Source organism: Penicillium taxi (genome assembly GCF_028828555.1).
Source record: "Penicillium taxi strain IBT 34144 chromosome Unknown utg000006l_segment0_segment0, whole genome shotgun sequence".
Lineage (NCBI taxonomy): Eukaryota > Fungi > Ascomycota > Eurotiomycetes > Eurotiales > Aspergillaceae > Penicillium > Penicillium taxi.
The window spans coordinates 2,527,291-2,547,979 of record NW_026643208.1 but is presented as its reverse complement, the minus strand read 5'-3'; the positions used below and the strand labels follow the sequence as shown (position 1 = coordinate 2,547,979).

Sequence of the window (20,689 nt, the reverse complement as noted above, 5' to 3'; positions counted from 1 at the left end):
ACAAGAGTTCACTAGTAACCAGACCTCTTCCTGCTATCGGTGACTCCGTAACAATTCAATTCAAAGATTGAAGCCTAAAGAATTGAGCATAGAGTTCCATATCAAATCATATATATTCCCACATTGACTTCCGTGGCAGAGGCTTCCCGGATTCCTCAGCATCGTCAACGATCAATTTTGGCGCATCGAAGATAGAGCCAAGTAGATTTCTCTTCCAAAACAGTGAATCTATGGCCAGAGGGACGGTGTTTACACTAACTCTCCTGACACTTGATTTGATCTCGTAAAACTGATCTTGGTACGTTTAAAGCACATGCAATTGCTACAGTAGAGGCATATTTGCTATCTTTTACATGTTTTTAGCTTTTAATAGACAGTCCCCCAAAAATCAATATTTATTGATTTTTGGGGGTGAATAAGTAGCATGGTTGAAGTTTGAAAACATGTGTTGGTACAGAGATACTAGTTTTTTGATGGATGGCGGAGAGGTCATGTTGGCGGAGCGGGTTGGCGGAGCAACTGGGAACCACGTTTAAGGGGGTCATACGATTTAGATAGCGTAATAGCGGGGCTCATAAATAATTACCCTAAAGCCTCCCCTGAATATTTACATCTTTTTATCGCTTTCTTATACATCCATAGTCATTTCAATATGGGTTCTGAAGACGACTATAGCCTTCCACCGGGATACAAACTTCACGAAGGATATCCTCCAGTGCCTGCTTACTGCGATCTTCGGGCCAAATCGGGCCTTACCCCCAAAACCCCATCCTAGGCCGCTGCAGTCTCAGCAGGAAGCTGGTACGGCTGCTACATCTCCTTCGCTTCCGAAAATCGTATTTCTGAGCCAATTGCAATGGGCAGAATCATTGGCGATGGTGGTTGGCATTTCCATATTGCAGATATGGCGGTACATCCCAATCATCAGCGGAAAGGGCTAGGGGATGTGATTTTGAAAGCGCTATTAAAGGAAATCAATGAAAAGGCTCCTTCTGATGGCAAGCCATATATTTCTCTTCTTGCGGATGCACCAGGCCGCAAATTATACATGAAAAATGGATTTGTAGAGTCTGCGCCGCATAGTTTAGGGATGGTTATTCCATGAACATTCACAAACTTTCTGTCCAATCATCCAGTTGGGGTATTACCCCCCGATTTATGGAAGTTAATTTCTGGTACCCAGACTGCAGTACTTGGGGTCACTGTCTTTGAAGGAATACCTGTCGTGAACAAAGTTGACCGAAATCCAAGACAAAACTGAGAGAATGTACTTTCGGGCCTCTGATTTTGGCTAGTCTACTCTATGAGTTAGAAGTATTGAATCTGCGTTCATTTATCCTCTAATCGACTAGCCAAAGGACCTATTCACATACAGATATTTCAAATTATACATGTAAGCAGATTGCTCAGCTTGTTCAAAACAACTCCCTGGATAGTGGCGTTTGCATCTTCCTTGGTGCTTGCGATTCCTACCGAGACACTAGCATAACAACCAGAGGTCAGAGCCAACGCATACTCGCTCGGTAGACGTGAACTACCACACGTAGTCACATCGTCTGGAGTGATAAGTGGTAAAGCGACATGAATTCGTGTCAAAACAAAATTAAAATCGGCTGCACTTGAGCACTCAGAATCAGACACGGAGGGAAAGTTCACATTCAGCCAAACGTCGTCAGGCAAGTATGGTGTGCCCGAATCGATCAATGCATTGGTCAAGTTGACCGATAAATCTGCATAAACCTGGCTGTAATTGGGGAAAGTTGAAGAAGCATTCCACGCAGTCTGAGCCCCGGTCGCTCCGGAAAAAGCAATTGCTGGAATTCCAGCATCATGGGCCGCGTATGTGGCTGCTCCTACAGTCCCAGAAAAGAAAGCCTCTAAGCCAATATTAGAGCCAACCTGCAAGGATTAATATTTGAAGAGTGCATCTGAATATCGGACTCACGTTTGGACCTGTCACCGCAAGATCCGGGGCACCATCGAAGAATTCTGGTCCGGTTGTGTTGATACCGTAGGCCATTGATGTCGCAGGATATGAATTGACATAATTCAGACGGGGCTCTGAAGCATTATATCCCATGGATGGGCTGCCTGATGGACAGCTATTAAACTCGCATGGCTTGGCGAGGACACTTGGTGTCGCCGACGACGATCCTGTACAGCTGCCGTTAGCAAGGGTGAACAATAATGAAGGAATTAGCCTGACCTGTTCCGCTCTCATTCTCAGCCGGGGCCGACACGACAGTGGAGTGACCAGCATCCACCAGCGATTGAAACAGAGCACGAATGTTTACTTCGGCCCAGCCATCATCGTTGGATGAGATAATATTAATTCCGTGAACGGGCGTCAGCAAAATGGATGCCGAAAGGGCAATGACAGTGCCGATATGCATACTTAAAATACACTGTAAGCCTTACCTAGGCAGCTAATAGAGAAAGGATTGCCTCGAAATGGAGAAAGCTTTCATGATACCCGTGGACGGGATATATGTACTATTGTCAACAATGTGCTCCTTTGATGCTGACCGAAGCTTCATAAATAAACCATATTTATGAACCCTTTATGCAGCACATCTGTAAATTCCCGATAAATATCACTATCAGCCAGTCAAAGCCTCTAGTTTCAGCATGTGGATTTCTTCAAACCTGGGCGTAATCTCGCTTCGAGGACTTGAAGCGGGGAAATACCTTGCCAAGACAAGATCTCGTAATACTCATTTTGGACTTCACATCTTCACATATCGTCCCTTTTTCTCCCTTTCTAACTTGTCTCATTCAGTATAGACATATTCCTGAATGCAGCTAATTATAGTACTAGGCTCAAAAAGTATTGGATGCGTGAAATTGACCGATATTAGTGGCCTGGTATCAAGTGCGGTCAGGTTTGCATGCGTTACACGCTCTAGTGTCCGTAGCTATCACAACAGAAACGAATGAATGATTCTTCACAGTGCACGGGGATTACAATATGACGGGCACTTTTATTTCTAAGTGGGTCAACCGTCGGATGTCGCTCTTCATGGGGTATTCACACCGTTTTGGAACTAGATAGCCTTTAGGGCAATGGAGCTAAAGTATTCGAGCCAAAGGAAAGACGAAATTCCAACCTTCACTATAAAACCCACAGCGCACGACGATGATTAAGTGCTCCTTAATTAGTTTCATATCAGTTCTGGATTAAACACTTCCTACCTTTCAATCATGAACCTTATGCTTGCTTCTGGTCTCGCGCTCTCAGCGTTGGTTGGCACAAGTGCTGCAAACACCTTGTCAGGACGGGGAACCGTCGGCTCTGATGACATAGTTGGATTTGATGAAACCGTTCCCTCAGGAACCACCGGAGATGTTTATTTGGCATATCAGCCACATCTCAAGGTAGTTAATGGATGTGTGCCCTTCCCGGCCGTCGACGCTGAAGGCGATACAAAGTGAGAACCCTGCTGTTGAAGCAAACTTCATGTTCTGATATTCTCAGTGCTGGTCTTGCTACTACCGGCTCCTCTAGTGGAGACTGCAGCAGCAGCACTGGCCAGATTTACGTTCGGGCAGCAACCTACAGTGACTACTACGGTATCATGTACGCGTGGTATTTCCCGAAAGATGAACCTTCATCTGGTTTGGGCCATCGTCACGACTGGGAAGGAGTCATTGTTTGGCTTTCGGATTCTACCGAAACTACAGCGGACAATGTCGTCGCTGTTTGTCCATCCGCTCATGGAGGCTGGGACTGTAGCACTGATGGGTTCACGCTTGATGGCACTTCGCCTTTGATCGAATATTACAGCATCTGGCCTGTCGATCACCAGTGTGGACTTACTTCTACTATTGGAGGTACAGAGCCTTTGATTGCTTGGGAATCACTTCCGACTGTTGCTCAAGATGCTTTGAATACGACAGACTTTGGTAGCGCAATTGTGCCATTTATTGATGCTCACTTTGATACCAACTTGGGCGATGCCACTTTTTAGAGAGGAGTGACATCTATGCTGAAATCTGTGACTACCTACACACGATTATGAAGTGAAGATGCAGGGTGCCCAGGTGGTATGAGGATTACAACTTAACTTCCGCTCGTGTGCTGTCTCTCTATGAGTCCCTGATTAAATAATGGTTGGGTTAAATGGGACTCAACGCTAAACTGCATTAGGCCATCACATGATAGCCAGATGTACCCTGTTTTTCAAATGGTAATCCTGCGTTCCAATTTCTTAGTAATCCCCATAGTAATAAGAACGTTTTATTACCATTTCCACCACCAATTCCACCACCAATTCCCCATATCTGCCCTCTATATTCATTATGTCCATCATATTCAATGCCCTCCCCCTCCTACCGCCTATCTCTGAATACGGCGAGCCTTTTTACCGCTCAGTTGAGCAGGCTATTGAGGCTATCAACATACATGCCCAGCCCCAAGGCTTCGCAGTCTCAAAGCGAAGCTCCCAGCTTAATCGTATCCAACTACGATGCGCCCGAGGTAGGGTATACGCGAAAACAAGGCATCTTTCATGAATTCCTCCGACCTGTTGAGCAAAAGATCTCGGAAAAAGCGATATATATGGCTGCCACCATATATAATAAGTTTTTATCCGAGAGAGATCCTAGAGAACTCCGCATTCGTAGGAATGTAGTGGGTTAGCCATTCACACAACAGGACTCCCTTGTATTCACACGATACTGCTCGCTAAGAGGGGTCCAGGCCTCTCAGTAGCTGATTTCCACCCCCATTGGCATCTTCCAGAGGCACCATCTATTCAACCATCTATTCAACCATTCTCTCCGCCCATTCCGGCATCTCAGGTGCAGAACCCCCCTAAGGCCATTACCCGGGGCCGTCCTCCGGCCTCATCGGCGCGGCAGGCTATCTCTCAGCGCTCAACCCAGCGCTCACCATCTCAATTTGAGATCACCGAGCAGCAGATACTAGCTGAGAACCAGGAATTTGAAGTATCACGGGCGGCCTCGCAGGCATCTCAGGCAGGGGGGGAAGGGGGGGCATCGCAGGCATCGGCGGCAGGGGGGGCAGGGTGGGAAGCTTCGGAGGATGAAGGGCCAAGAAGATCAGGCCGGGCGCCTAGGCCAAAGAGGAGAAGAACGGATGAGACAACTCAGGGTGAAACCACTGAAACAGACCATTAAAAGGCATGTAAATAGCTTCAAAATGGAGATTTAATTCAGTGGGGCGGGTGTGTTCTCATCACTGCGGGGATTACTAAGAAATTGGAACGCAGGATTACCATTTAAAAAACAGGGTACATCTGGCTATCATGTGATGGCCTAATGCAGTTTAGCGTTGAGTCCCATTTAACCAACCTAAATAATACTCTTCCGTCTCATTTGATCTTCTTTTTATCATATCATATAGCGAGGAGAATATTGTTATCTGTTATCTTAACGAAGGAGTACACGCCAAGAGGAAAATCAGAAGAAAATTCAAAGTATACTAGCTCGACCGAAACTATCTATACATTATCCCATCTCAATAATTAAGGGCAAACAGATTAATCAAAAACAGCAAAGGGGTTCATCAAGCATTGTGAACGGTAAGTTAAAAATATATCTGAACAATAAGCTATGTAGTGCATTAGATGTATGAGCATTGAAAACAGAATGATATGAGTGATAGGAGTAGTTCACAGTCCATTTAAAGGGCCGTGTGCCTGAAATTATTCGGAGCGAGCACTCTTGGTCTTCTTACTCCGAAGCTTCATCATGAGGAAGACCAAGGCGTATGATGAGATACAGAACAGAGCAGTGATTCCAGTTTGATATGGGAATTAGTAAACGATGCCTAACAAGAAATCATGAAATGGAAACTCACATCTCTCCACGAGTAGTACTTCTCCTTCAGGCTGTAAGTCTTTGCATAGTCTGCTCCTGTTGAGTATTGACAGAAAGAACAGGTATCCGTGGCGTTTGAATCCAGGAAGTATCCTGACTGAGTGGAAAGGAAATCGGCCATGTACTGTCCGCATGTCTGGCCAGAGGGAGCGCTGAATTTGAAGTTTTCAGATGGCTCACACTTGACCTGGACATCCCATAGAACTTCACCAAGAAGACCACCAACCAGATAGTTAAATGGGTCAAGGGAGTATATCCAGTAGCGCCAGAATGGCTGTATCTGGTCGTATGAAACAACAACACCGGCAAATGCGATCAGACCTGCTCCGATCAAGACTGGATTCATCACTGCCGCAAAGTACTCATTTGGAGCGTATGCCGCAATGGCCTGTCCAATGGATGTATAAAGGGACTCAAAGAGAATCATCTGGAAATAGAAATGGCCAGCGACATTGGGTGTGACTGGGAATCCTGCCGTGAAGTAGAAGCAAAGGAAGTAGAGAGTTCCACAGATGATCAGGTATGGGATCTCTGAAACAACTTGAGCACCGATGAAAGCGACCCAGTGATACGTCTTAGACTTTTTCTCGCGAGTTTCAAAAATATCACGGTTGTGCAGGAAGAAAGGCTGCATTTGATTGATACATCCAGGCGCGACAAAGATGAAGTTGAAAATGACAAACAGGCGAAGCTGGAGTGCGAATGAACCGTCTCCGATTTTTCAGAAGGTAAAACCACTTAAAAGAGCTGCGAAAATGTGAAGAATGATCTTGTTCCACATATAGTCTGGTTATCGCCAGATTTGGACCGAGAGGCGTTTTGTAACCATCTTGAATTGAAACCAGTGTGAAGTTGCAAAGTCTGAGGTATCCACGACATAGCTCTGGTCAGCTCTGCCGGCTTCATCTAGAGCCTGAAGCTCCGTTAGTGCGAGTTTTCGCTCTTCAGACTTGCTCCAAACATCAACCCAATCTGTGTTACCAGTACTTCCTTGAATGACATCAATGATATGTTCGGCTGGGTTTGCATCTGCCGGACAGGGGGTACCATTTCGAGAGAAGTAGTCCAGAATCTTAGTGGACTCTTTTCCAGTTTCTCCAAAGTATGTCATTCTTCCCCCCTTAGCAAGAAGAAGCAGACCATCAAAGGCGTCGAAAAGGACTGCAGAGGGTTGATGAATTGTACACAAAACAGCTTGTCCACCATCGACCAGTTTTCGCAAAAAGCGCACAATATTGAAGGCACTTTGACCATCAAGTCCAGACGTAGGCTCGTCCAAGAACAGTAAAGTTGGTTTGGCGACGAGCTCAACGCCGAGGGTGACACGCTTTCGCTGCTCAATGCTAAGACCGGCTCCAGGATTTCCGATAAGAGCATCCTTTATGTTGGTGAGCTCTAGTAGATCGATGATGTGATCAACGTAGGCAATCTTTTCTTCATATGGGACTGTGGACGGTTGACGGAGAACTGCAGAGAAGATGAGTGCCTCTTGTACCGTGGCGGTACTCTCGTGAACATCTTGCTGCTCGCAGTAACCGGTGGTTCGCTGGAAGCTCACTCCCTGAGGCTTACCGTCGATGAGAATTGATCCATGGATTTCTCCTGAATCTTTTCGTTGAGCCAGAACGTCCAAGAGAGTTGTTTTTCCAGCTCCAGATGCTCCCATCAAGGCGACCAAGCTGCCTGGCTTTACATTACCAAAGACTTGATTCAAGAGCTGCTTCTTTTCGCCGTGGAATGGAACATGGTAGTCTAGATTTTTCCATGTGAAAGTCGGTTCATATAGCTACTTAAGCTCCTAATATAGTTGTTCCCCTGTGACTCGGGGGTCTGTTTGTTCCGTTCTGGGTTTATGGTATTGCACGATTGCAATATCCATGTTCCGACACTTAGGTACATTGACCGGACTCAAGGTCCGCGTTACTCTCTAGGTCAGAGCGATTCACCTCTGTGTAGGTCCTCTCACATTTTTTACTCCAAAAGACCTCACTCGCAAACCAAGTATAGCTATCAGCATTATAGATAGCTTGAGCCTTATCGAGCGCGTGCTGGCAAGACCACAGCCCATATTTGAGGTCTATAGCCTTATGTTTCAATGGAGGAGACACCAGATTTTCCCAATGCATGAATTCATGCAGAAGTACTGCTCCAAGCGGGAAGGCGTCTTCCAAGTTACCTTTGAACTCATCGCATGTGACAGCTTTCGTATCCTTATTATAGCCTTTACCAATACCGCCAAATCTGAAAGCCCCTGAGCAGATCACAATCTGAGAACCAGAGCCGTCCAAGAAATCAGCCATGAATGCTTCTAAAGTAGCCATAGATCCTTCCGGCGGCTTTGCATCTTTGCAGATAAAACCGTAATTAGAAGCTGACTCGGAGTTGATTTCGACATTTTCCAATATAGTATTTCCAGTATATTGAGTTTCTGCACCACCAGTGATCTTGTTAAAGATGGCTAGTTATATAATCAAGTTAGTTCAACTAGGTCAGCCAATTTTGAATTCAAAAATAACTTTGCGTTCAGTGTAAATGTCAAAGGTTTTTAACTTGAAAGGGATATCACTTACTTATGACTACTTCATATTCTGATTCAGGAAAGTATTTCAAATAGATAGATTTGAAAGCAGCTTTTTTGGTTGTTTCAGTCTCCCTAGCTCCTTCTATCACCGCATTCGCCAATGTCATCATGTCGCGGAAGGCATCTTCAACCTGTGTCTTTTGCTCATCGCTGAATCCATCCAGTATCATCTTGTCGAGTACAGAAGATCTCTTGATAGGATTTTTAGGAGCAGCTAAGGTGGAGACCACCATGAGGAGCGAGAGGAAGAACCAGAGCAGCATGATATATACCACTGAAGACTTTTTCCCCCAAGATGTAGTCTTTCAAAATTTAAGAGAAAGAAGGTTTAGTTTTCTAGCCAAGTAAATGGCCTTGCCCTTTAAGATTAAATATTGTCTCTCATGGATCTTTACGGGATATCATGGATCAAATCCTTTAAGTAGGAATCGAACTTGGGGCCGAAAGTCCCATTTTCCCGGACATAAATTGATAACATGTAGTTATTATTACTGAAAAGGATTGTTACAGATAATAATTACCTTCCTTCCGACCCAATAAGTTTTTCGTCTTATCAGCTAATAAAAACGCCACATTTTGTTATTAGACATGTTCATTGGGTTGGGTATGGGTCCAAAATTTTACCCAAAACCCATAAGTCATGGGATATCCGCTGGTTGAGCAAGATGATACTTGGCGTTCCAGAGCAGAAGGACTGAGCAAAAGTATCCTGACCTTATTCAGAGCTCATTATCATTAACATGTAGTTCAAATAGCACGAGCTGCAATGAATGCTCTTAGTACCGTTGGAAATAGCATTCTGAAAGAGATTATTATAATAGGTGCCCGAGGAGGTATCAGTTAAGCAGGTGGCGTTGCAATGCCATTAAATTTCTCTTCCTCTATCAGCCGCAGTTTGTGAGGTGCCAGAGATGTTGTACTTGGTGCTTGCACCGCAAGCTTCGTTCACAGAGGAGACATAGCTGGACAGGAAGGAGGAGCAATCAGTAGTGCAAATATCGGAAAGTGCACTGGCTGACCATGCCATCGTGTTGATGACTACCTGACTCAAGCCCGCATAGCAGGACACGTTGGTGGCCATGGCATCGACACATGCTTCGGAGGCTGAGATACCAGCCAGACTATCAGATATGTTGATGTAGAGCGTATCTGCATTTCCCCAAGCACTAGCATATTGGGCCTGCAGCATTAGTGCTGCTACTAATGTAGTCGATATCCTCACAAGGACCATTTTCTATGATCGAAAGAGAAATTTCAAATATTCCACAATGAATCTATTCTCTTGGACATGGGATGCGAGCAAGGCCATAGAAGAGCAGAATAATACCTGCGTGAATTAATGCTTCTGAAAACTCCTGACTTGCGCATGCTCAGGTGGGGATCCGGACCTTTGGATGCACTTCTGCCGGGCTTGCCAGCAACTTTCGGTACAGAAGATGAAGTCTCAATCTTGATTGTGCATCTTTATGATAACCACAGCTCCGTTGCGGCGGATCTATCGTATTCGGTCTTCCCCAAGCACAAAAAAATTGTGCGCAGTGCAAACATCACTAACCATAGCAAGGGCAATATCACGGTCGAATCGCTAGTCAGTATGAGTGTGGACTTCCCATATGAGGACTTGGACATGATCAGCCTTCGGGGAGACTGGGCAAGGGAAACGCAGCGTGAGCGAAGAAAGGTCGAATATGGCACCTAGGGGTAAGTTATCTCTCCAGTTATGAGGTTGTTGAAAACATGCTGACGGGGTGTAATAATGGCGACAGCTTTGGGAGCACTACTGGCTATGCTTCTCACCTTCATAATCCATTCCTTGCTATTGTGGACCCCACCAGTACAGAATCCACTGGTGACACCTGGGGTTTCTCACTGGTCTATTCGGGATCCTTCGCTATCGATGTTGAGAAAGGTTCTCAGGGCTTTACACGTGCTCTCATTGGAGTCAATCCCAGTCAGCCATCCTGGTTATTGGACCCTGGCGAGTCTCTTATCTCCTGTCGGAACGGTGAGGTTCTTACGGTGCATATGCAACTAGTATTCTTGATGGAATAGATCTAGGTGCGTCGATGCGAAGTTGTAAGAGGTGTGTTATTCAATCTTATCCTCGCTGTAATTAAATAGACAAAACTCGCTAGATTCACTTCATGTCGAACCAACAGCACCGGAACCATTGGTCCTGTGCCCCACTTTGGTCTAGTGGTATCGACAGTATTATAGGAGTTGAGCTAAGCGATCCGGACTTAGGTCTGGCTTCGGGATCCGCAATAAGGCAATGATTAGTTCGGCGGCATGATTCAATAGCAAAAATGCCTCAAAGTGAGACACAACAGAGAAGAAAAAATTTCAGCAGGGGAAAGCAAAAAACTTTCGAGAGGGGGAATGGGGACTTTTATAGAGCCAAACAGGGCAAAAGACACGCTAAACCCAATAGCATAATTCGCCGTCCGGATACGTGAAAACTAGCTACACCATCCGACCAATGAAGTTATGACAATCTGATTTGAATTATCCAAAAGGATTTTCATAAATAAATTATTAAGACAGCTCTGTAGAGAATGTTTTGAAGCTGGGGTTGCTTCTCCACTTTCAATCAAAGCCTTCTTCGATAAAGAGAGTAGTTTTATTGGGGTTGCCTCACAGTGCCTGCAGCCGAGTATACAGGCGGCGGGGTGGCAGGGTCGACCCCGCCACCCTACCACCCGACGAACTTTTCGTCTTATCGGCCAATAAAAACTCTGTATTTCATTTTTTGTGGGTAATATGATACATCATAATAAGTTTGTCGGGGAGCTAAAAAAAAAAGGTCGTCGGGTAGTGGTAAATAGCCATCTTATGTGGTAATATGCAAGATTTGACTTACGGTGCTTCAACCCTACCACCCCGCCACCTAGCTTCAATTTTCGATAATTTACCAGGAATTTGTAAAATGTTTCTTCCTTCATTCAACAATAAAACAGTCAACTCAATTCAGATTTTGATAATATAGATATAATTATTAAAGGAATTCCTAAGAATAATACTTTGGAACTGGTTTTAGGAACTTATTATCATTTTTTGAAGTTTTCATCTAAAATTATAAAATTTCATAACAATATATCTATATCTGTATATATATCTGTAGACTGTATCTATTTACATCTCAGTCCTTGCAAATCGATTCCTATCTTTTACCATCTTTTACTGATCCTTACCATTATTTACTAGACTGAAGATTTAGGTATTTGCTTTTTTTGTCTATTTATACTTCTCTATATATATCGTTTAATTTCTAAGAATATGATCTCTCATAATTCAATTTATGAACCCACAAATTCCCTTCTATTTGTACAGATTTCTCTTTTTTTTCATTTCTGTTTGCCTTCACTTTCTTAAGAATCTTTATAATTATGGCTTCTGCTATGATTTTATCTTGGAAGAAAAATCGATCAATTCCATTTGATGAACTCTATGATCCTGATCATTTCTTGAATCTTAATGACGAAAGGGAAAGCCTAGAAACCTTCTCTCAATCCCCTACCGACCTACCTACTCTTACTCAGGAGAACCCTCACGGCTTCCAACTTTCCTCTGTTCCAATATCTGGTGGATATAATAAAGTCAGATTCCTACAATACGCCGCATGTCTACCTGAGTACCCTCAGACGCATCCAGACGGATTTGCATATCTTATGCCGATTACTGGTCTAGATCCTTCAGATATGATCAAAGATATGCAGTATGGAGCTGGAGGTCGTGAAAACCAGCATAAGCGCTGGCATGGGGATAAGAAATCACCACTACTTGGGAATGTCACTTGCACCTTTACTAAGAAGTCATGCTCTGGTATCAAATCTTGTCCGAAACTCGCAAATGATTTCACCTCTGAATTTGGTCATTCTGAAGTCACTGCTGATCTTTGGGATCATCTTGAAAATAGAAAAATCGAAGTCAATAACTACTTTCAGACCAAGTTTGGAGATGACCGAGCGAACGCACGTACTTACGCATTTTATCATAAATGCCGTCAACAATGGGATCGAAAATGTGGGAAAACACATGGAGATTATTCCCGAATGATTTTGAAGAGGTTCTCCTCAAGTGCGTTTGAAACAAATCAGTATTATCTTGGGTGTAGTGCATGGAAGCCAGAAGATGAATCTGGTAAGCACTACTTCCATAGGTTTCCGGTTCTCGAAGGCTATGATTTAGTCTATCTCAGAGAACTTGTGGAAGGCCATGCTAGCCGCGATATTACCGTGAACTCTCTCGCGTGCGCAACGATGGTACCAGCAAAATCAAGGACTTCAAAGTGCCAGTACCATGTGGACATGAATCTCCATTATGTCCCATGTAATACTATCTTTATCTCAGTGATTCCAAAGGAGACTAAGAACTGCCCATTTATAATCTTGGCATCTTGGGGCACCCATACACATCCACCTCCACCAATGAGCAAGACGCCGTCCAACATCATAAAGGATATGACTCAACTGATTCAAAGGACCGATCATCATTCATTATCATATAGTCGATTCATCCGCAGTTCTGTTGTGACTGAGTTTTTGCAAGCACAAGGTGTTGCATCACTCCCTGAACTTCACCCATCTCTTGGTAATAGAGATCTTATTGCTTCTTGGATTAAGAAGCAAAGAGTGATTTCCTGTCCGCTTGGACAAAACTGGATAGGTATGTTATATATTATTTATCCTATAGTCTAATCTTGATTTAACCAATCCTTACCGATCCTTACCGATCCGTATTGTATTTAGTTATTTTATACTAATTACTATTAGGTGCTTTACTTGAGCATTGTAAGCAGCAATCAGGACCTAAGGAAGACCTCTATATTCGCGAGATGTATAATGATGGTATAAATCTCCGGATTGTGTGTCTTACCGATGCCCAAGCTCGCTTTTGGACAACCATTGAATACTTTCAGGTCGATATGACTTTTAAAAGAGTTGCAGGGATCTTGAACGAAGTTGTATTCGTCACAAAAGATCCTGACTTAGAGCAAACTGTCTACCTGGCAAGAGTCCTTGTTAGTAGTGACTCAACCGAATCCTACCAATTTCTTTTTCAAAGTCTGTTTAACATACTTGAGACGATTAACGGTAAAAAGATTGATTGGTTCCATATTCATCGGAAAGGCATCATCGCTGTGATGGTTGATATGTGTGGGAAACAATCTAGTGGGTTTGGTCAATATCTGCATTCAGTTGATGGCAGTTACACTTGGCAAGAACATATTCAACATATGTTTATATATTGTAAGGTTCATTACCATCGGAACCTTGCAAGATATCAAAATGAGATTGAGTACCCTATGATGCAACGGCTCGAGAATATAACACCTAGGAGCGCTTGTGAAAGTCTTATTACTACCCTTAAGTCTTCACAGTCGAAACGTGTTCGTGACTGGGTTAAGAAGATTTCTTGTCGTTGGTTAATCTCTGGACTGAATGAGTCAATGACTAAGATGAAAAAAGAGCATTTCCGTGCATTTGTTAAGCACACCAATCTGGTCGAGAGTAGTCATGCTGGTAGCAATCGTGGAGGTATCCAATTGCAACTACTCCCAGCTCTCAAGGAATCGCAAGCTCGAGATACACGCCCACTTGATGATATTGCCCGAAAAAGTCGTTATGGAGTCAATCCAACACAAAGATCTCGGACTTTTGGTAGTCATTTCCACAGAAAGCGCCCTGGATCTTTCCTAGAGACACCAACACCTATCCGGCAGCTCAATTTAGATCATATCGATCTCACTTCATCACCTCCATTATCATCAGCTATATTACAACAACCACCTCTTCATCATGAACCTACAACTGAATTAGCTGGAACATCTCATCAAGATTTACTAGTACAATTCGTGAACAGAATACCACAAATGATGAATGTTCTACAGAAATTGGAGCATACCGTCGAACGCAATAATGCTCGTATTGACAAGTTTGAAGAGATGATGGGTGAAGCAGTAAAGGAGAAGGATAGTTAGGATCAATATTTATCAATTAAAGTCAGTCAGAATCAGTCGAAATTGGTCGAAATTAGTCGAAATCAGTAAGAGTTGGTAAGATATGATCAATCACATTTCTTTTTAAGAAAATTTATTTCCTCGCAATTCTGGTTTTATCTGACTTTCCCCCTTAATTATTTCTATCTTTTACCATATCATTGGATTCTCTCATCATGCCATATTCTACGAGATCCAGGACTAACGCCAATCATCCTGATGATGAAGCCCCTCCTATAAAACCGCAGAAACAACCACGACTTCAGACAAGGGGTATATCGAAAACGACTATATCTACCCCAAGACGAACGAAATCAATTAAACCTCCTCTTCAACAAACTAAAGCAACAAGACCTACTATAAAAAAAACTAAAGTAGTAAAGCCTCTTCAAAAACAAACGAAAACAACAAAACCTCCCCCCAAAACGAACGAGAATAACAAAACCTCCACCAAAACGAACAAAAACAACAAAAACTCCTCTGAAATCATCACTTCAACCGACCGATGGGACTGAGATATCCCAACAGCTCACTGATCAGGCTGAAGTAATCCAGCAACCAACCGACCAGACTGAAGTACTCCGGCAGCCGACCGACCAGACCGAGGTACCCCAGCAGCTGACCGATCAGGCTAAAGTGATCCAGCAACCAACCGATCAGGATGAAGTGATCCAGCAGCCGACCGATCAGACAAAAGCACTCCAGCAGCCGACCAACCAAACTAAAGCACCCCAAGCTAGATCATGGCCTCTCAAAGAATCACAACCCCGATTTAAACCAATTATTGGTCTCCCAGATCTTGGCCCACCAAGCAATACTATTTCTTTGGTCGCAAAAGAACGTGGTGAAATCTCACAAGAGGAAAGAGTTAGAGGACAAAAGGAATTATATCCAGAATTGATTCAAGAAAACCAGTCAAGAATCAGGTCCTTTAAAGTCTGCAAGTGTCAGGAGCATACACATGATACTCGATATAATATCTGGAATTTTACTGGTCCTATTGTGAGCTCAACTTCCTTTTCTTAATACTATTACTAATTTCTTTAGGCGATTCCAAGTTGCGCAACTAATTGCCCATATTGTTGTTACTCACCAGAAGGTATTAACAAAAAGACTGGACAGATAAGAAAATACCAGGCTTCTACAATTCGAAAGCATATTGAAAATATCCATACTGTAAGTCATATAATATCTTATTACTTAATTATTTATATTGATTAAGATTAATAAATTTAGGTTGATAAACGGTTTGCTGGACTCTACACTGTTTCTAACACTGTTTCAAAATCCTATTTTCGGTATATTGAGGGAGATAATAAAGAGGCCTTTGAAAAAGCGAATTACTTCCACCAGATCTCTGAGGAACCTGAATGAAACCTGAAAACTGCTGGAAAATGAAAAAGAGACTTGAAGTTGTTGTTCTTTGTATTTGTTTTTGTATTATCCTAAAAATCCTATTTTCTTTGGGCTCTAATAAAGAAAAGAAATTTTAATCATATGATCTGATGTTTGTCTTTGATTCTACCTAGATAGGTCTTTAACCGATTTATTGATCTAAAGATTTTCCTAGAAAATATTCAATTATTCTAGAAATTACTTTTTCGACAATAAGGTCATTTTGAGCTACTTAATCTATGAAGTTTCCCCTAAGTCCTCATTATCTTTTTCGATATTTTTTATTCTCTATCAAGCTTATTATGGCCAACATAATAGTTAACCCAAATGATCCTGACGATATTCCCACAGATACCCCTAGTGGTCATTGGTGGTATAGTAGGATAGATGGGATACCAGGAAGCTTTGTGTAAGTATAAGTCTCAATATTGATTCCTGACTATCAAGATAGAATAGTACTAATCTATCTCTTATTTTAGGAACCCTGTTAAAGTTTGTAAATGTCCAGAACATCCAGCACAAAGATGGCCTTGTCAAAACGCAATAATCGAGATTCATGGTTGTGTTCAACGATGTCCTTATTGCTCTTATACACCAATAAGTACTGGGTGTGTAGCAGCACCAATCCGAAAACATATTAAAATGTCACATATTGTGAGTTAAATTTGATATTACTAACATAACTCAATCTAATATCTATTAGAAACCAAACCATGGAGGTAAATGGAAGGGACTTCATGTCCTAGACGGTCGGAAAACTGCAAGAAGGTGAGAATTGATTATCGAAGCCCTTTACCATCCCTTACCATCCCTTACCACTCCTTACCATCTTTTACCATTACTTACTAATATATATATCAATTTTCTAGAAAAGAACGCAGCCATAAAAAGGTCGAAGATGAAGAAACTGCTGGTGTAGGCCAAGAAAGTGACGAGGAGGAAGAAAATGTCTTACAACTTGCAAAAACGAAAAAACGAAAAAGAAAATCAAGATTCTATAAAGATGACACCGATTCCGACGATGATAGTCCATCTGAATCAGCAAGAGACCGGCGACAGCAAGACAGAAATAAAAGACGGAAGCGACAAGAACGAGAAGATCGACTTCAGAATGCAAAAGAACAAGAAGAAAAAGAACAAAAAGAATTTGAAGAACAAATGGCTAAGATTCAAGCTCAAAAGAAGAAGAGAGAAAAGGAACTAGCTGATGCTAAGAATCCTAAATCTAAGAGCATATCTTCAAGTTCTGTCACGAAGGAAAGAAAAGGTAAAGAGAAAGCTGACATTGAGCTCCCTTCAGAAGCTGAGTGTGATAGCTTTGTTCGTTGGTTAGAGTCGCGGACGAAAGATGGTAAAAGTTCTGGGGGGATTTGGGATTTTCTGAAGCGACCTGAACTTCATATACCAGAACTTGAAGATAGACTTGATGAGTTGATAGATGAAGCATCTATTAGAGTGGATATGGAAGAGGATAGGAAAAGAGAAGCTAAGAAGAAAGAAAGAGAGAAGGCGATTGCTCGTGCACAAGCAGAACTTGAAAAAACGGATAAAGAAGGGGCGAAGAAAATAGCTGCTGAAGAGGTAAAGAAAAAGGCTGCTGAAAAGGCTGCTAAAGAAGCTGCTGAAATTATTGAGGATGATGAGGATGATCTAGGATCCGAGGAAGCAGGAGAATGATAAATAGTAGTGTAATGGTGCTTAGTGATTAGTGCTTAGTGCTTAATATTTTAATTTTAAGGTTTTTGATATCAAGTGATTTAAGAAAAGACTATTTAAGATGTTTATTTTTATACAGATATCCTTAAAATTAAGATTTATAAAGATATTACATTTAATTTGGAAAGATAATCGTTGATATGTTTCAAGAAATCATAAAATCTAGTAAATAATGGTAAGGATCAGTAAAAGATGGTAAAAGATAGGAATCGATTTGCAAGGACTGAGATGTAAATAGATACAGTCTACAGATATATATACAGATATAGATATATTGTTATGAAATTTTATAATTTTAGATGAAAACTTCAAAAAATGATAATAAGTTCCTAAAACCAGTTCCAAAGTATTAATCTTAGGAATTCCTTTAATAATTATATCTATATTATCAAAATCTGAATTGAGTTGACTGTTTTATTGTTGAATGAAGGAAGAAACATTTTACAAATTCCTGGTAAATTATCGAAAATTGAAGCTAGGTGGCGGGGTGGTAGGGTTGAAGCACCGTAAGTCAAATCTTGCATATTACCACATAAGATGGCTATTTACCACTACCCGACGACCTTTTTTTTTTAGCTCCCCGACAAACTTATTATGATGTATCATATTACCCACAAAAAATGAAATACAGAGTTTTTATTGGCCGATAAGACGAAAAGTTCGTCGGGTGGTAGGGTGGCGGGGTCGACCCTGCCACCCCGCCGCCTGTATACTCCCTGCAGCCTCACGTGATGTCTACACCGATATTACTGAGGACCTCCCCCTCTACGACTGCCTCACGAGAGTCAGTTCTTGCCTCACGAGAGTCATTTGCTTGTCTATACAGGTAGTTCGTCATCTCTTGCACAGTCAAGTCTCGTTTTTGTCCCTCCCGCCTCCCCTCTATATATAGAATCTACTATAATACAGACACATTGCCTCCTTACCACGGAGCGCGAACGGCCCCCATCTGACGCTACGTTCTACGATCGCAGCGACAGGTGACCCGTTATGGCCAAACTACACTCTTCTTTCTCCACTTAGCCGCGTGAGGTCACCAATAAACATCTATTAAATATTCCCAAGAGCACAGTTCTGACTCCTTAGTCTACATAACTAGTCATGACCACTTCCAACCATCCGGCTAGTATATCTCCGGATGATTACTACACTACTCTTTTGATAAGTAATGATAAAGCTTTTATCATCCACCTGGCTGGACAATGGACCCCGGTGAACTCAAGTATGAGAAAGACTGAGCCATCGAAGGTGTCATTCTTGGCTGAGATCGTTAATATGTTGAAGATAATGAAGGTAAGAGAATGAAATGCAAGAAGATTCCTGGAGCTTACTGGAAATGTAGTAGTGTTGTTCCTACCTGATTTGAACCAGAATTAATATTGTACGGACCCGTAGGGTCTCCCATGTAAGTCTACATAAAGACTAACTTTTCGTGGCTACGGAGAGAGTTAGTAAGAGGATGTTCTCCCGTCATCACGGTGATCACTTGACTTTTGTAATATACTCGGAAATTGGGGCTGGATATTTCCTCAGATAGAAAAAGTCAGTGAGGGAAAGCCCAAGCCATGATGATGCCAGATTTCGAGTTTGTAGAATTTGGCCAGAAGAATGATGGAGGACCTACAAGGTACCTAGATAACGTTTTTGTTCTGGAATTTCTAGGTATAGACAGATTTGTAGAGATACTGAATAAAATGATGGATAGCAGCCAAAATGGTCTCATTTCCCCGAGATGGGGAACTTAAATGTAGAAACTTATATGCGAGAATAGTGGTGGATAATTGTTTGGCTAACCAGAATCATAGAATTTAAACTTTACAGATTAAGTTAAGCTACTAGACTTGATTAGGCGCAATACTAAATCTGGGAATAGTATATTGTCTCGGTATTGCCCTCGACTTGTTACTTTTACTTCACACTTTACCTTTACTAAGTTCATTTCACTCATAGACCTTTCCATTCCGTACCACTTCACATCCTCCATTCTTAAACAAAGCATCTATCTTCTTCTCATTAATTTTCCACAAATCCTTCCATTTTGCTTAAACCATATCTCTATTACAATGTCCCGTCGGCCCCCATCGCCTCAGCAGCTGATGAGTCCTCCAGACTCACCGGGTCAAAGACGTCGCTTTCTACGAGAATCCGATGATGCAGAGGGAAATATGTCTATTGAAAGATAACTTCATGTAATCGATTCTCACAGATCCACCACCGACATGGCATTGCCGCCCGGTCCTTTCCTTATTACGCAATTTTCCCCAGAGAAGGATCCCACAACGCCATTTCGTGATGAGATCTGTTCTGCGATGCGAAATTTTGGACTCACTCCATTTTCCAGGGTTGGTAAAGCATCAAAAGAGGGATATGAGGATTTCAATCTACTACAAGTTCGTATGAAGACTGTGCGACCTCTGCTGTGATCCGCTATGGGCCGATAAAAGACGCGATCCAGCAAGTTCTCCGTCGCCATCACATTAACTTGGATATTGAGGTGGTCAACGATGACCTTTCAGTGCCACCAACTATGTCCTGTCTGCCTTAAGATGATAAGCTTGTTAAAGAGTACGAACGAAAGAAAGAGGAAATATACCGGCTAGTCAAAAGTAGGACCCCAAACTCTTGGCAATTCATTGTTCCCCTTTTCGTTCTACGACCAGACACCGGCGGCCGCCCGATGCTTGTGATATTCGTTAAGCAATGGTCAGTGGAAGACTGGTCCGCCCTACGTTGCGCTCTTATATATAAGCTTAGGGCTGTTGATGAAGGACGTGTCGATATTGAATTCGCTCCGTGTAAAATGAAGCTTCTAGGGCTTGGAAAATTCTCTTCTAACCAATTTAAAGACACGCGACAAATGGGTGATTCAATCGGTGTTCGTTATGATGGCAGCACTGGGACGCTTGGTGGTTTCACGACTCTTACTCGAAATGGCCAGATACACCGTAGCTTCCTCACACACTGTCATGTTGTTAGACCATGAATCGAGCAAGATGGATGCCATCTAGATCGATTTGGCTACTCACCTGATCCTCAGAATCAAACTCAGAAGATCAGTATTGAAGCTTTCGCACAAGTCGACCGGAATGAGACCTTGAGAGAGATCCTGCGCGAACGAGAAATATGGGTTAAAGATTGTGATATTAATATTTACTGTA

The 20,689-nt window shown here is 42.5% G+C and overlaps 9 protein-coding genes across 9 annotated transcripts; 5 read left to right on the top strand and 4 right to left on the bottom strand.

Annotated features, from left to right (window-relative positions):
* Positions 1-1,380: 1,380 nt before the first annotated feature.
* N7495_010043 (5'/3'-nucleotidase SurE) lies at positions 1,381-2,393 on the bottom strand (the record flags this gene model as incomplete). Its single annotated transcript, XM_057212694.1, has 3 exons — positions 1,381-1,899; positions 1,946-2,154; positions 2,207-2,393. 3 exons carry the CDS (start codon positions 2,391-2,393, stop codon positions 1,381-1,383), a joined length of 915 nt encoding a protein of 304 aa, XP_057059557.1.
* A 778-nt stretch (positions 2,394-3,171) lies between these two features.
* On the top strand, positions 3,172-3,968 carry N7495_010042 (NPP1 family protein; the record flags this gene model as incomplete). The annotated part of the gene is made up of 2 exons (XM_057212693.1): positions 3,172-3,428; positions 3,476-3,968. Coding segments are annotated over 2 exons (750 nt in total), but the record flags the coding sequence as incomplete, so codon positions are not given.
* Positions 3,969-4,299: 331 nt separating this feature from the next.
* N7495_010041 (uncharacterized protein) lies at positions 4,300-5,139 on the top strand (the record flags this gene model as incomplete). The annotated part of the gene is made up of 2 exons (XM_057212692.1): positions 4,300-4,477; positions 4,712-5,139. The coding sequence occupies 2 exons, from the start codon at positions 4,300-4,302 to the stop codon at positions 5,137-5,139; spliced, it is 606 nt and encodes a 201-aa protein (XP_057059555.1).
* Positions 5,140-5,710: 571 nt separating this feature from the next.
* On the bottom strand, positions 5,711-6,622 carry N7495_010040 (uncharacterized protein; the record flags this gene model as incomplete). The annotated part of the gene is made up of 3 exons (XM_057212691.1): positions 5,711-5,791; positions 5,822-6,552; positions 6,580-6,622. 3 exons carry the CDS (start codon positions 6,620-6,622, stop codon positions 5,711-5,713), a joined length of 855 nt encoding a protein of 284 aa, XP_057059554.1.
* A 9-nt stretch (positions 6,623-6,631) lies between these two features.
* Positions 6,632-8,685, bottom strand: N7495_010039 (uncharacterized protein; the record flags this gene model as incomplete). Its single annotated transcript, XM_057212690.1, has 3 exons — positions 6,632-7,593; positions 8,018-8,299; positions 8,412-8,685. The coding sequence occupies 3 exons, from the start codon at positions 8,683-8,685 to the stop codon at positions 6,632-6,634; spliced, it is 1,518 nt and encodes a 505-aa protein (XP_057059553.1).
* Positions 8,686-9,287: 602 nt separating this feature from the next.
* N7495_010038 (uncharacterized protein) lies at positions 9,288-9,653 on the bottom strand (the record flags this gene model as incomplete). Its single annotated transcript, XM_057212689.1, has 1 exon — positions 9,288-9,653. The coding sequence occupies one exon, from the start codon at positions 9,651-9,653 to the stop codon at positions 9,288-9,290; it is 366 nt and encodes a 121-aa protein (XP_057059552.1).
* A 135-nt stretch (positions 9,654-9,788) lies between these two features.
* N7495_010037 (Melibiase-domain-containing protein) lies at positions 9,789-10,121 on the top strand (the record flags this gene model as incomplete). Its single annotated transcript, XM_057212688.1, has 1 exon — positions 9,789-10,121. One exon carries the CDS (start codon positions 9,789-9,791, stop codon positions 10,119-10,121), a length of 333 nt encoding a protein of 110 aa, XP_057059551.1.
* Positions 10,122-19,594: 9,473 nt separating this feature from the next.
* N7495_010036 (uncharacterized protein) lies at positions 19,595-19,954 on the top strand (the record flags this gene model as incomplete). Its single annotated transcript, XM_057212687.1, has 2 exons — positions 19,595-19,698; positions 19,738-19,954. 2 exons carry the CDS (start codon positions 19,595-19,597, stop codon positions 19,952-19,954), a joined length of 321 nt encoding a protein of 106 aa, XP_057059550.1.
* Positions 19,955-20,208: 254 nt separating this feature from the next.
* On the top strand, positions 20,209-20,514 carry N7495_010035 (uncharacterized protein; the record flags this gene model as incomplete). The annotated part of the gene is made up of 1 exon (XM_057212686.1): positions 20,209-20,514. The coding sequence occupies one exon, from the start codon at positions 20,209-20,211 to the stop codon at positions 20,512-20,514; it is 306 nt and encodes a 101-aa protein (XP_057059549.1).
* Between the last annotated feature and the right edge of the window lie 175 nt (positions 20,515-20,689).